Source organism: Amyelois transitella, chromosome 29 (assembly GCF_032362555.1).
Source record: "Amyelois transitella isolate CPQ chromosome 29, ilAmyTran1.1, whole genome shotgun sequence".
NCBI lineage: Eukaryota > Metazoa > Arthropoda > Insecta > Lepidoptera > Pyralidae > Amyelois > Amyelois transitella.
This window is the reverse complement of record NC_083532.1, coordinates 2007424-2023276: the sequence shown is the minus strand read 5'-3', so window position 1 is coordinate 2023276 and position 15853 is coordinate 2007424. Positions and strand designations below refer to the sequence as shown.

Below are 15853 nucleotides of genomic sequence, written 5' to 3'. Positions count from 1 at the left end.
AGACTAAAAGAGACAAACTTTTATTGGAATTCAATTACCAGAGCGAGGCAAAATCACCTAGAAGTAGAACCTATGATCCACTTCATAACACAAGCCGCTTGCGAACTACGCTTAGAACTCAGGAAGTTTTTCACCCCGTGTGGTGCCGCGACCTCCGCGCATGCGCCATGGCGCTTTCCATGACGCCATTCTGTTTACCCCTAGCAGCCCCTCAATGTTGTTATGCCATAATTCATGAAACATTAAAAAAAAATTAGTAGTGGTAAAATTTCTTCAAAATCCGTATTATGTTTTGTAACATCGTACAGAATAAATAAAAATAAAAGGTACATACTAACATTTATTTTAACGGTACCTACCTACTATACTACACAGTGTCTTCAATAATCAGTAGTATTTCACATCAATAAATAGCATTAAATAAAAATTTAAAGTTTAAAACATCACATTTAATGATAATAACATTTGCTGAAATTGCAATTACTTATAATATTTTTTAAGATATTTTTTGAAATTTTTTAAGATATTAATAAATAATGTACAGTCGCAAACAAAATTAATAAATTTAAAACTTGTTTTATTTTAAGTCTTATAATGGGGTCCCTCTGTCTTTGAAATCCTCTGAAACTAGGGATTGCGACCAATAGGACGCGCTAAAAAAGTGAGATTTTTTTTAAATGTCGTTCCTAGAAAGGCTTACCTTTCAATTAAATATTTTTGTCTTCATGAATTTAAGATAAATCACTCAGCTTATATTGTTGTATGTTCAATCTATGCTCATCAATAAGTCTCGTAAAAAATATTTTATTCTTAACTTTTCTCATGTTCCTAATTTTGAAATGTGATAAGGCACTAACACAGTTAAAGTTATTTTCTTCAACATGTCTCCATAAACGTTCAATAATGAAATGTTTTTAGGTTTAAATATAACAGCTACAGATTCATCAGTCTCCAGCTTTTCTGGTCTTTCAACCTGATTTGGTTCCTGTGAAATTGAGCTTCTATCTTTTGGCATAGGGTCTAAATTAGCGTGTTTAACGTTAACGTCATCTAGGACATCCGAAGCTCTATGACAAGGAATACTAAACGGTACCGCATTTGGTTTAGGATTTAGATTTGGTTTGATATCTTTTGGTGTTACTGGATTTTCTTTAGGAACTGGTGTTTCTTGAGTTATGATAGGATTTTGTGTAACAGAAGTTGTATCAATAAGATCTTTGGTGATTTGGTTTCTAGCCAAATTTTGATTTGGTCTAAATATAGGTATCATAGTTGGAGGTATCTCGAATGGTTTGAATTGAGCATCGGTATTGTTAACTTTAGGTTTTATTTGCAGCGGTTTAAATAGGTCTTGCAATTTCACTCCTTTTTTTGGTTCAGTGTCGTTTAATTTTAATTTTAAATCTTTCATCACATTTTTTGCTGTTTCTTTTTCATTAAAGTTCTTTGCAGATAAAATTTCATTTTCTTTAGACTCTTTTCCAGACGGCCTTGTTGGAGACACTATTTCTTCTGCAAATAGAATCTTTGTGGTATTCCGGCATTCTTTTTCATTTAATGCTACGTTTGTTCCGCTTTCTTCTTCTTTTTTGATTTCAATGATTTGCGTTGACTTATCTTTTGGGGGCCTTTTCACTAAAGTCGCTAAATATGCGTTGTCTTTCATAGGCTTGGCTCCTGATGTTTTGGATGTATAACCGTTCCATTTCGGAAGTTTCGGTGTTGTGGATGTGACCGGCTTTGGTTGGGGAAGATTGGTCTTTGGTAAGTTGAATGGAGCCGGTGCAGTAACTTTCTGAAAAATGCAAAAAAAAATTATAATATAATAAGTTAATAAAAATGTTATTGTTTATGAAAAATGTTTCAAATTTATTTTTAAACGTTTCTTTCTTACTTTATTGATTGCAAAAAATTGACTTCAAAACATTACAACTACCAAGTCCCAAAAAGACTTTGTCTGTACGCGAACGAAAAGTAAAGTTTCGGAAAACACTTATTTCCGAAAAAAATAACTCAAAAGAGTATGCTTACATAATATGTATGCATACTCTTTTGAGTAAGATATAATCACATCTATGTCTCTCGCGGGGTACACAGAGCTAACAGTCTTGAAAAGACTGAAAGGCCACGTTCAGCAGTTGATATAATTGATAATCCCAAGTTTATAAGCCTTTCTAACATGCCAATAAAATCAAGTTGACAAAATACTTACGTTAACAACCACACAGAATAACAGAATTAAAACACCGTCTTTCATATTTCACCAATGTCCACTCGGTCAACGCTTTGTATTTATAAGACAACGCAAACTTTATCACAACTTTTGTATACACTATATCAGTTTACATCATAGTTGAGTAATAGATCAGCTGATAAAGAAGTCAATTCATTTCTTAGTATTTTACGAGATATGCTAATTAATTTTTGTATTGTGTGGATTATTTGTATGTTTCTTTTGCGATTTTCAGTTACAGGGCGAAATAGAAAGCTGGTTGAATACGATTGATACTCTCTCAATGTAAATCTCGATTTTTTGCTTAGAATTCTGTACTCTTTAGAATAAGACCACTCCATCTCTTCATCATGGATGAACTAAAAGGTGACTAAAGGAATAAGCATAAATCTATGATTAGTTTCCATATAGCCATGTATATTTTTTCTTTGTTTCCAGACAAAGAAAAAATATACAGATTTTCAGCTGCCTCTTTCCTCTGAATTGTTGATGAACTAGGCCTTTTTTACAGAGGAAAGGCAAGGAACTTCTCACTATCTGAATCTCTCTTCCCAGTATGGAAAAAGACGTGATATGACGTTCTGGAAAGGAATTAGGTAAAGAGCATCTGGTAGTGACGAGCATAAAGACAATTGTGATGTGTATGAAGCGAAAGTAGAAAAATGAAGTCTCTGCTTGCCCTTCCGGGTAAAAGGCGTGATTTTATGTATGTATGCTTTAGACATCTTCATCTTCTACATATTTTTTAAGGTATCAAAGATTCGGCGAAGTTATTGATGCTTATGGAACACAATGTGTGTTACTGCCTTCCATTTATCATAACAACTGTACAATTGTAAAAAGTTTTACTTAAATTTTTACGAATTGCCAATCAGCTATTTTAGCAAGTACTTATAATATCTGATAATTATTAAATTGATTGGCAAATTACAAAAAGAACCTGTTGTAAATCAACAATTAGGTAAGTAAATACTATGATAATGCACCTACACAATGTTGGAAAATACCATAATATCACGTACGATTGTAACATTTCTATGTCACAATAAATTTGATGGTCAGAAAAAAATGATAGTCCCTATTCACATTACATAAAGTGTATTTTACCACAATATTTACCTTATTGCAAATATTGGGATTATTTACAAATAAATAAGTATAAATACTCAAAATCGTGATCGACTGACACATTCAAACCTTTGTTTGTTTTATTTTGTATTAAACAAAAAAATGAAATCCTTCACTTTGGTCCTTTTTGTCGCTCAAGCGGTCATCCTGCAGGTGAGAAATAATTGTATAACTTCTTTATCCTGGCGTTTGTCGCAGTTTCATCCTGCCTGAGAAAGAATCCTGGATCTGCCGTAAAAAGCATACGAATTTTTATCAGATCTCATGTCAACAAGGTAACCCAGCTTATGTCATAGTCATTGCACCAGGCAAAAGTCCCTTATATCGCCTATCAAAATAGCCGTGGAGAAAAAAGGGAATGATCTCATTTAAAGTGACTACAATTCACGCTCAACATTGAAAACGCTGCTGCAGTTTATGACTGACAATGTATCTATTTCTCTATTTCAGTCCGCCTACTCCCAAGTGATAAGATCCAGCCAGATCGCCGTGTCAAGACCGATCGTCGGACCAGTCCTACCTTCCTGTGGATGCTCCCCCTCCATTCTCCCAGCTCCCGTTCTAGCCCCATCATGCGGCTGCTCATCCCCTATTATCTCCGCCCCGGTCGTGTCAACCATTGCTTCTCCGGTTGTAGTTCCGAGTGTTGCCAACAGCCTCGCCGATACTCTATCACTGTTGACCGTCAGCAGCCTTTTAGCTGATACTCTTCCCTTGTCTCTTCCCAGTGTGGTCAGCACTGTGCCAGTGGTAGGAGGTTGCGGTTGCGGCGGTTATGGTTACTCTCTTTTCTAAATTGATAACAGTAACTTCTTTTTATTCTCCATACGTCTTTGTAAATAGTTACTGTATTTTTGGTGAAATGCCTTTTTTTTTGTTTTCAATTACTTCAATTAATGGGCGGAATTTAACTATTTGACATGAAATAATTGATGTGTTTATCCTTTATGAATCGGACGTTCATTTATTTTCATACCGTAAATACCCGTAACTAGTATAGTGATAACAATTATATAAAATATCGCGTAACGTCTCTGTCAAATCAAAATGCGTCCATTTTTCTGTAACATATTTCTCCCCCCATAAATTACTCCCTTGGATTGTAACAATGAAATTAGGACGAAGAAAACAAACTTTAAATAATAACAGTGTCTACCGCGTAAAATATTATGTTTTTAATCCAAACACGACATTATTGTACCATATCACGTAAGTCTCTTTTTAAATTTAACCCATTCATAGTCGCTTTTTAAATGAAGTTTTCAGAGAGTTTTGGTATATATAAGGTACAACTCAATTTAAGCACACATTTCTAGCCTAAAAATAAATGCGAGATAATCGTTGATAAACAAAAATGCATACATACAAACATTAATACATGCATACATACATGTATACATACAAACATACATGCATGCAAACATACGCATACATATATACAAACATACATGCATGCATACTTACATACATACAGATCAAACTGTGAACCACCTTTTTAGAAGGCAGTTAATAAAAAATTTGTTTGTGCAACCAAAACCAAAAAGGAAAGAAGTTTTGAAAAACAATTTAGTCAGAATACCTACCTACTTATTTTGTCAAAATGTGTACCTTCTTATTAAAATTTTACAAACCATATTTCAGGTGTGTACTAATTATGATAAATTCTAAAATTGTGTTACAATTTTTATGATTGATTTTGTTTGTACGTTATTTTTAATTAAGAAAGTACTTACGATCGTGAATGTACCAAAATGTTTGTAACTGAACTGAATAACAATTTGATTTGCAATTTTCCCGTAGTTGTGTGATAATGGTATATTGGTATGTTTTCCTTTTTTTCATTTCGATAAAATAAATTTTTGCATTAAACTATTGGATCACGCTGATATTTTTCGTTTCACTCAAAATATTTGTGTAATGTCAACATACGAAATGTCAAATTTCCGAAAATAGTCTGTAGAGGGCGCCATTGCTTGTTCTTTATTTGTCAAATCGTTTTAAAAATATCTTTTGTTTTTATTTTATGTTCTTTAAAAATGGTTAAAATCAAGGAATTATTTGTGAAAACGATTTATGGTTACATCGATTACTTACTTAACAATAATTTGATGATTTGATTTGTTAATTTGAATTAAATGTTTGATCTTAATACATGAACTGATTAAAGATATAATATCTTCTTGGCATAAACTTCTTTTATATTTTAGAACATTTTTACCTACCTATAAACGTGTTCAAACTACACAAGCACAGAATAGAATTGATTTATTTTAAAATTGGATACAAGGTATCACTTATTAATGTCACATAACTTAACTATAATGATTTCGCTACCGCTTCTAAAGCGCACGTGTAGAAGAAGCGGCGAAATAAACTACTTACACTGCAGCATTTTTCCTGGAGGACTGCACATTGTCTTTCACATTAAAAATTAAAATGTCACATTAAAAAAACATGTGAAGATGTATAAATTTAATTTAATACGAATATTGTATTAAATAGTACAATACTGTACAAATTATATCAATACTATGTCCAAAAATTTACATGCATTTAAGGGGTCATGATTTCAAGCTCAGGCCACACATGTTTAGAAATTTTATCTTTAGTGCTGTAATAAGCTTTCTTACAAAGCGCATCTTTAATGTATTTTTTTTAATTTTCTGTCAGACATTTTAAGAACACTTTTTGATAATTTATTATGAAATCTTATACAATTAATCAGATTTTTTTAATTTAATTTTTATTTTATACTTTTTATAAATACATAGTTACATTTTTACATATTATTCTGCATATTCATGCCGAAAATTTTGTTATTAAATTTAGGACACTCTCTCTCAGTTTATAACTTGGTACCTACTCTTACTTATTTAAGTTAGCTTTGATAAGTAAGTATTTTTTTTTATTATTTTCATTTATTTTATTGTTCCATGTATACTTAGGTTAGTGTTAGCATGTAGTTATGTTTAGTAAAATATAATAAACGATATTGATGCACACGCCATACTGCTCCAATATTCATCTTTCCTCTCAAGGGTCTACTGGAAGAGATTTCTATTGAAATAATTAGCACCTTTGTACTACAATTTACTGCTCCTGTATATAATTTTGTGTACATAAATAAATAAATAAGATGATGATTTCTATGAAAATGACGCTAATCAACTACGTAATCAAAGTAATTTTCAGCGTAAGGTTCACGGGCGTAGCTAACATTCTATATAAGAGTGGGGGGCGTTAACCTGCATTGTTAAAAAGATAGCTGCCCCATATAAGATATAAATATGTACGGGACAAATTACACAGATTGAGTTAGCCTCGAAGTAAGTTCGAGACTTGTGTTACGCGATGCTAACTCAACGATACTATATTTTATAATAAATACTTATATAGATACACATCCAAGACCCAGGCCAATCAGAAAAAGTTCTTTTCTCATCATGCCCTGGCCGGGATTCGAATCTGGGACCTCTGGTGTCACAGACAAGCGTACAACCGCTGCGCCACAGAGGCCGGAAATTAGATTATTCCGCTAACGTTTGGGCTCTTACATATTTGCATTATTTTTCACTTATCGAGTGAAATTGCTTACACTATCTCACCACCACCCATGGGCCTACCAACCTTCCGCTTATATCAAACATCGAATCATGGGGGGAGTGCGCTGCTCTCGCGTTTGCTCTCTAACAGCGCACCCTTTCTTGACTTCCTACTTCCTACTCACCCCCCATTCTAGGGGGGGGGCTGGCTACGTGAGGCATAACGTTATAAACGTTACGACTAGCCATGCCAACGCCGAATGGTTGCCCTGTCTGTCAACCTGAAATAAAAATCTTAAACACCATCCTGGTTTTAAGGTAAGGGATAGTCTTATCAACTTGCGATTCTTTTTTTAGGCGAACCTGTCATGAATCAATTATATCATTCAGCCAAACAGCTGAACGTGGCCTATTAGTCTTTTGAAGACTGTTAACTCTGTCTACCTCGCCAGTGATATATGTATGTATTTATCGTAGTTTATTAGATTTCTTTCGTTGCCTCTCTCGAAGTCGGCCTAATCTTATGCCAACGATACGCGAATTCTTGGAGACGTCTGAAGTTCGCCTCAGATCACACGAGGTCGGAGTAGTACCTTTACCGGACCCACCCCGAGTGGTTCAACATTATCTAGAAGATGTCTACGCGCTTCCCCATAATTATATGGAGCACGCACATAGGACATACCTACATGGTGAAATATGCTTACAACAGAACCACCACTTCATTGCAGATTTTATGTAACGACATTTTCATATATGGAGTTTGTTAGATTCCTGGCCACTACCTCTACCAATCATTCCATAGTTGCAGTTAAAGCCATAGACACTGCATATAAAAAAGCTAAGAAACTTCCTTGTAGTATAAAATAAAAGAACAGACTTAATCAACAACAAACTTTAATAGTTTTAAAACATACTATTTATAAACCACATTTACAAATATCGATCAAGCCGTTGCCGGTATCGACATAGGCGGTACCGTACGAAGGTATAGTACCATCAACGCCCACATATCCATAAACTGGGAAGGTGCCGCTAATCTTGATAGAACCGCCTACAGGTAAGTCACCATCAAGGGAAATCTCCCCAAATTGGAGGCTAGGGACAATTTCTGTCACTAGGGGCGCTTGCGCAGCGGCCAACTGCCAGCCTGGGTTGTAAGTCGGAGCGACAGTTTGAGAAACAGTGCCTGAGAGTACGGTCGTCTGGGTGTTAATGTTGTTTAAGCCATTGATTTCAGGTAACAAGCCGAGATTATTGCCGAAATTCAACTGGTTTAGCTGGTTCAGACCTTGGCTTAACCCTTGATTCAAACCCGTGTTAAAGCCTTGGTTCAACCCTAAGTTGCCTAGGTTGTTCTGCAATCCTTGCAGTGGGAAGGAGAGAACATCCTGGAAAATTAAGAAAACAAATTAAAAAAATAACCATCATTTAGTCACGAAGGCTCTCAAGGCATATCTTTCCTCTCTCTTACTATGCGGTAAAAGAAAATTCTGGAAAGAGCGAGAACATACGGCATAAGCTCAGTCAGTTTTCATGAATGGACCCCCCTGACATAGGTAACATTTGAGTTATTCTGAGGAGCACTGGGTCCTCCACCTGATCATTAAGGCTCTGTCTACCCCTCAAGGGATAAAAACGTTATTATATTTGATTATTTAAATAGGTACATACCTGCAACAAAAGGCAGTTTAACACGAAAAACAACCCAAGGAATTTCATTTTCAACGGTTTCTTACAACTGAATTAACTCTACTGAACTATTTTTCTTTTATACGAACAATTATAGTTATCAATATTACGAAAGCTTACAGAAATTTCTCACAAAACCAATTAAAATGTAATAAGTATTTGCATAATGTGTTACTGTTACTGATAATTTAATTATTGTAATGTTAAACGATATCACGTTTGAGCTTGCGTGTACCATTTTAAATGTCATCTTTCTTTAAATCCTGGTTTAATCAATCTAACTCACAGAAATTTGTAATAAAAATGACATACTTACATGCATACATACATAAAATTACGCCTCTTTTCCGGAGGGGTAGGCGGAGACGGAGACTACATCTTTCCACTTGCCACGATCTCTGCATACTTCCTTCGCTTCATCCACATTCATAACTCTCTTCATGCAAGCTCGCCGGTTTCGGGAATAAAAATGACCCAACTCATTTTTAAATGATCGAACAATTTTATTTTAACGTTAGGTTTTTTTGTGAGTTCTTATCATTCGCTTGGTGTTTGTTACATCTAGGGAGAGGATCTAAGGATTGTCTTTGATCACGGTCTTGTGGAAAGATTGCATGTTATATCCAATCAATTTCCACTATATTCTGCGAAGAAAAATCTACTGTGTGCCAACTGCTTTTTTCTGAGATTGTAAAAGTCAATTAATAAAGATTATCCATTTAGGCGATGGTCCAGAAACTTATGAGGGTATTTATCTATAAAACTGTACATGGTCTTTGAGTCATTTGTAGACTTATGTTTACTATATGTATGTGAAACTAGCTTTCGTGCATGGCTTCGCTCTTGTGGGAATTTCCAAGTTATTTTCGTTATGCTTTTGAGTTTATTAATTACAAACAAAAATAAAAGAATTAACCTTTTCTCCCTCATATATATTAAGGCGCTACATTCAGATGACATGTACCTCGATGCGGGCGAGAGGCTCACCCCGCGCGGGGCTCACCCCCGACCACGCTTGCCCCGCTAGATCGCCGCCGCACCGAAGCCGCTGGCGCGTGACCTCACGTAACCCGAATAAAGTTTGCGAATGCAATGGAGTCCGCATCAGAATATTTTATTGTTTTTGATACAATAAAATAATTTTACAAAAAAACATACATATATTAAATTACATTATAAGCAATGATATAGTTGCGGATGTATGCAAAAATTTTGTATAAAATGAATAAGTTTGTAATGGTTTTAAAAAAACTACTCGTAATTACTTATTCGATTTCGTTCAATCAAAGGTAATTTACATAGTAATGTATATCATATATTTTTAGGGTTCCGTAGCCAAATGGCTACGGAACCTATGGTTTTCTATATATGGTTTTCTATCTTGGGTTGTCGTTGATATCGGCGTCGGAATAATCCCATGACTATCTAAGTCCATAATATCAACTGTCGACTCCACACCATCCGCACTTCTCTGTTCGGACATTGTCAACGACGATATCGGAGACAATTTATTTTTCCTAAAAATTAATAACAATCAAATAATGGGATAATGATTGTGATCGTGCTAAATGAAGAAAGCGAAGAAAAGTAAACCCTGCGACGTCTTGCAGCTGAGGAGGTACCCTGAATAATACAGTTACCTAGGAGTAAGTACTACCTATAGCAAAAGACAGAACAATCATCCAGTAAAAAGTACTGTTTCCGTAGGCAAAGACCAGGGCAACAACTAGTGACAGTATAACCGACGGCGGCGGAGCTGTTGTTTGTTGTTTTATCTATCTATCTACCTACTGCCGCCCCGCGACAAGCCGGTATCAAATGAAATATTTTTCACCTTCAGTGTTTGCGGAGAAAATCTCAGTAGGCATCTATACTTATGTCTATCTATTAGTAAGTGTAATTAGTACCCACCATCTAAATTGTCCCATATGGGAAGCTCTTCCAAGTTTTTTTTTAACATGCTAACATGACGTAAAATTATACACCTATTTACACTAAACGAAACAAATAAACTGTATTAAAAACTAACCTAAACTACCTATAATATATTTCAGAAAGTACCAAAAAAAAAAAAGTATCAAAATCCACGATCCTAAATACCTACGTAATATCACCCCGGCCGACGGAAAAGCGACGCGTAAGATTCAGAGATCAACGACACAATTCATTAAGCTGAGCTGACAATTATGTACAGAAATAAATTCAAACAAAATGAATGTGGGAAATTAAATACTTCGCAGAATATTTTTCAACGACGCTCGGAGCGACTGGCACAGGTCCTGCGTCCGAGAATGTGATCCGCGGAGTGAAGGCACGCTTACAAAGGACAGCGCTTTATCCCACCCGGTCGTGTAGGAATGAGACAGAGATAAAGTGTCAACACTCTACTGTCCAGTACTATTGTCGCAACAATTTTAATTCCTGTTTTCATCTATTTAGTTTAATGACGTCTAAACAAAACATCCAATCGAAATTTCATCTTCCAGAAGTTATTATTTTTTAATGATCTTCAATTTGGTACAAAATTCAAATTTTAAATCCTTATAGTTTGAGATAAATAATCGAAATCTAGACTTGTGTTCCTGAATTTTTTTGATCGAGGATTTTTGTTCCAATCGTGTTTTCATCTTCCACAAATATAATTGAATATATTTACTTTCATATCCTAAAATATTGAAACGATGCAAGTTATATTTTATGAGAAAAAACCAAGTGAAAATGACCCAAAATCTATGATGTATCGCCTTAAACAAATATTATAAATGCGAAAGTACGTTTATTTGTTTGTTACCTCTTCACGGGCTATCTACTCAAAAATTATATTCATAAAATATCACGTATACTTACATACATAAATTATAAATAAGAGTAACGTATAAGTACATATAACTTTAATCCCAGTGTAAACTATAGGTACTCCCCGTGGGATTTGCGATAAACCTGTATTCTTTTGTACGTGACGCTAAAGCGGTCGCTTTTTGTCGTGCTAATTGCGTCGATTTTCTGTAGATGGTGTTAAATTCGTCTCTTTTTGTAGATTGCGATCACCTGTGACGCTGCGGGTAACAGCTAGTAAGAGATAAGAGCAATCTGCCTAGCAAGCTTAATATAAATGTAGTCGTCGTAAACGTCAACTATCAAAAGGTAAGTTGCTATACTACTCAGCCGCAGCGGTCGTAAAATATACCCCGGTTGTACCGAAAGATGTACGTACGAGTATGTCTGCAGGTGTCCCACCAAAAATTTGGTTTCGGTTTCGACCAAAAAAGGGCTAAGTTTTCGATCAGAAATCGAAGGTCGAATTTTTTTTCCACAAATTAAACAAAGTCTTCTTTCATCATAAGTTTATCACAGGACAACCTTTCCAAGGGCATGTCGTAAAAGTCTGCTAAGGATAAAGGCGCACGTTAATCTATCGTGTATGTGTATAATCGTGCAATCTTCCATGCTGGTCTGGTAGCAAAGAAAAAACATACCTAGTGTGTGCAAAGTCAGATTCAGAGAGATATCAGAGAGATTCTTCTTTTACGCTATGGGCTCGCAATCAGTTTATATTCTATTTGAACCTCAGTTTCGTCATCAAGCTGACGGTGGCCTTTCCAAATCTTTCTAAAACTGTTAGCTCGGTCTATTCCGAAAGGATAAAGACTTAATTATATCTTTCTATGTATGTTTTCAGGATAAGAAGAATAGAAATAAGTGTTAGCAGTTAGATCCCAATATGCCATAGTGAATTTCGAGGTGGTCTATTGATAAGGTAAGGACTTAAAAAAATGTGATGCCAACGTTTGATTCCTACTGCGGCCATGAACCAGGTTTTTAAGTTATTTTCATAAGTTTTATTGCGCACCAATGCTTTTAATATGAGAAGAAGGGGATGTCTCACGTCCAATATGGGTATTTCTTTCGCATGATTTTACGTCAGAAGATCGATGATTTGAAGATTTGAAGAAAATGCTGCAGTGCAGTTTGTTACCACTTCTTCTGCACTGACGCCTTGGAAGCGGCAGTAAACCTAGTTTTAAGTAATTTATTTGACGTCAACCAATGTTGTGAAACCAAACGTTTTGACAATTATTAAGCGATATGAAGTATCCCATAATAATGAATAAAAATTTTGAATTTTTTTTTAGAATTTTTGAATTTTTTTTTGTACTGACAAAACTTAAGTTGGAAGGGTGATGTCAGGATTTGTAATTGGCTATTCTATTTAAATTTTGTTAAATAACACAATTTGGACTACCTACCGGAATAGAACACGGCAAAAACGAAAGAGTCTTTCAACTTTTAGATTGGTCTAATAAATAAACGTGCTAAAATATTAAGAATGGGTAAACACAAAATGAAAATCAATATAAACACTAACAGCTTTTAATAAATAAATAAATAACCTTAATAATATCTACCCAACCCTGGCCTACCTAGGCCTCCATACAACCCAGCATTATTGAATTCATTTACTATTCCAATATTGCCATCTCCACACCCACAGCCAGCTACTCCTTGCCCATTACTTGCCACAGTACCTTCAATGGCAACAGAACTTAAGAACGGCAACTGCCCAGAAACAGACAAGGGTCCTTCTATAACCAAATTATCCGAAAACACTGATAAACCTGTAGGAACTATAGGTGATGTACTTGTAACTGAAAATATTCCTCCATTAGAAGCACCGATTCCTTCTAACAAGCTTGCCGTAGTGCTAATAGGATTTGAAGCTGTATTAAAGCCATTATTAGTTGCGAAATTTTGACCAATCAAATTATTCGATACAACACTTGATGCTAAATTGTTTCCTAAAGCTATATTACTTCCAGTTAAACCAGAGGTGGCAGATACTAAATTATTTGCTCCGAGATTGCTGGTTCCGTATATATTTGAAGCTAGATTATTTGATGCTAGGTTATAGTTGTTTGTTGAAAGTCCGTTTTGTATGTTCCCATAGTTGAGATATTGAGCTGAAACCGTCTGAAATAGAAAAATAAATATCAATCATTAAGGCCTACTTTATTTTAATCTAATTCTAAGATTAATTTTCTTAACATTTTATTTAATACATCTATGTACTGTCTTTTTTTAAACAACTAAATTTTAAATAGAACACAAACCTTAATGAACAAAATAGTAGAACATAAAATAACTGTTTTAAAAGTCATTTTATATAAGTATATAATTATCTCTACCTATTATAAATTATCCTACAAAAGAACTGATCATTATCTTTATAATATCACGTATTTATATATGACAATCTAAAATAAATTACCAAATAGATAAAAAATGTGTAACAAAAAATACATAATCACTTAAATAAAAATTTTAGTTAATATTTTTTTTTTTGTATTGATAATAACGTTAACGTTACAGTATTACATAGTATTTTGACATACATAGATATAAGCAATAAAAAAAAATATTACAATACTTCATTGCACTTAATTATACAATTTTTATCTGTATAAGGCCGTTTTCGTATGGCGAAAATTTTAACAAATTAGCTACTATGCCAAGTTTCTAAATATTGTCCTATATATAGGTTAGTGATTGTAATTTGAAATCATAACATTTGGCATCATGTTCCGTTTTAGTTTATTTTTGTGTCTGCAAGTTCTTTTCGTTCAGGTAATTAAATAAATAATCTTGATTTAATTCCATAAAAAATGAACGTTTTAGCCATGGAAGACATGGGTAGGCAGACAGAAATTCGCTTGTAAAATAATGATATAATAATTTTTATTTAATTTAATATGATAAAATTTAATGGATTGTTTTTTACAATAAAGATTACATACCTAAGACCCATAAGGCTCTACTACCCCATTATTATAATATATTCATGGTCACAGGCGGTCTTTGGTTCCTTCCCAAAAAAAAACGCAACCTGGATGAACCCCTTACTCCACATTACTTAACCCAAATTATTTTTTCCAGAATGTCTTCACCCTTTGTCCTTGCATGGAAGGGCTTATCGGAGTAGACATATCAGAACGTTTCCTCGGCAAGTCTAGCGTAAATCCATTGCTGGGTAACATAGGAGCTGCTGAGGCGGTTTCTTTAGGAGCGGGCATTGGATCCGGTCTCAATCTTGGAGGTCTGGGCGGTTTTGGATCCTCCGCTGTTGCCGAAGTTGGACTAGGTGGACTCGGCGCTGGTTTTGGCCCAAATATTGGTCGTGGTGGTGGCATAGCTGCAACTGAGGTGGTCAGCAGCTTCGCTGGTGGTTTGGGATCGAATATTGGTGGGTATGGGCCTGGATTCGGTGGTTTTGGCCCAAATGTTGGCGTTGGAGGAGTAGCAGCTGCCGAAGTTGTAAATAGTTTTGGATCTAACGCTGGTTTCGGACCTTATGGCCCTGGTTTTGGTGGACCTGGATTTGGTGGATCTTACGCTGGTGCTGAGTTGGCTGGATTAGGAGGCTTTGGTCCAGGGTTCGGCGCTGGAGGTTTTGCGGGGGCTGAATTGGCCGGGTTCGGTGGCTTTGGTGGTCCAGGATTTGGTGCTGGAGCTTTTGCTGGAGCTGAGTTGGCAGGATATGGTGGCTTTGGAGGTCCAGGGTTTGGTGCTGGAAACCTTGCTGGTGGCCTTGTTGGAGCAGAACTATTAGGAGGATTAGGTGGTGGAATAAACCCACTTGCAGCTCTTGCTTTAGGTGGATTAGGAGGAGCAGGATTTGGAGGTCTAGCTGGTGCTGAGTTGGGTGGTGGATTCGGACCTGGGTTATCGGAACTGGCAGCTTTGAGTATTGGTAGTAGTTTAGGTGGTTCCGGAATCGGTGGGGCTTTATTAGGGGCTACGCTGGCTGGTGGGCTAGGAAACCTTGGACCAGCAGAGCTTGCAGCACTTAGTCTTAGTGGAGGTTTTGGTCCTGGCTTTGGAGGTCCAGGTTTTGGAGGTCCAGGTTTTGGAGGTCCAGGTTTTGGTGGACCAGGTTTTGGAGGTCCAGGTTTTGGAGGTCCAGGTTTTGGAGGACCAGGATTTGGAGGTCCTGGTTTCGGTCCCGGCCCTTATTTCCCAGGGCCTGAAGGTTTCGGACCGGGATATCCCGGTTTTGGCCCCGGTTTCGGACCAGGCTTTGGTCCTGGTTTTGGTCCCGGTTTTGGTCCCGGTTTCGGTGGACCAGGTTACTTTGGACCAGGAGTTTTTTAAAATACCTAAATAGATAGACATTTTATTGTGATTTTGAATTGTATTTCCTATCTGGTCATGTTAACATTTATGGATTTATTAATACATACCTAGCTGAAAATAAAAATATTTT

The 15853-nt window shown here is 35.7% G+C and overlaps 4 protein-coding genes across 4 annotated transcripts; 1 reads left to right on the top strand and 3 right to left on the bottom strand.

The window, feature by feature from the left end:
* Window positions 1-367: 367 nt before the first annotated feature.
* LOC106135627 (uncharacterized) lies at window positions 368-2345 on the bottom strand. The gene is made up of 2 exons (XM_013335981.2): window positions 2213-2345; window positions 368-1795 (listed from the first exon to the last, which is right to left on the bottom strand). Exons 1-2 carry the CDS (start codon window positions 2255-2257, stop codon window positions 821-823), a joined length of 1020 nt encoding a protein of 339 aa, XP_013191435.1. The 5' UTR covers window positions 2258-2345; the 3' UTR covers window positions 368-820.
* A 5478-nt stretch (window positions 2346-7823) lies between these two features.
* Window positions 7824-8698, bottom strand: LOC132903736 (uncharacterized). The gene is made up of 2 exons (XM_060952602.1): window positions 8578-8698; window positions 7824-8294 (listed from the first exon to the last, which is right to left on the bottom strand). Exons 1-2 carry the CDS (start codon window positions 8623-8625, stop codon window positions 7824-7826), a joined length of 519 nt encoding a protein of 172 aa, XP_060808585.1. The 5' UTR covers window positions 8626-8698.
* A 4289-nt stretch (window positions 8699-12987) lies between these two features.
* Window positions 12988-13793, bottom strand: LOC132903735 (uncharacterized). Its single transcript, XM_060952601.1, has 2 exons — window positions 13704-13793; window positions 12988-13563 (listed from the first exon to the last, which is right to left on the bottom strand). Exons 1-2 carry the CDS (start codon window positions 13749-13751, stop codon window positions 12988-12990), a joined length of 624 nt encoding a protein of 207 aa, XP_060808584.1. The 5' UTR covers window positions 13752-13793.
* A 161-nt stretch (window positions 13794-13954) lies between these two features.
* On the top strand, window positions 13955-15823 carry LOC106135617 (uncharacterized). Its single transcript, XM_013335973.2, has 2 exons — window positions 13955-14217; window positions 14527-15823. Exons 1-2 carry the CDS (start codon window positions 14170-14172, stop codon window positions 15739-15741), a joined length of 1263 nt encoding a protein of 420 aa, XP_013191427.2. The 5' UTR covers window positions 13955-14169; the 3' UTR covers window positions 15742-15823.
* Window positions 15824-15853: the final 30 nt, after the last annotated feature.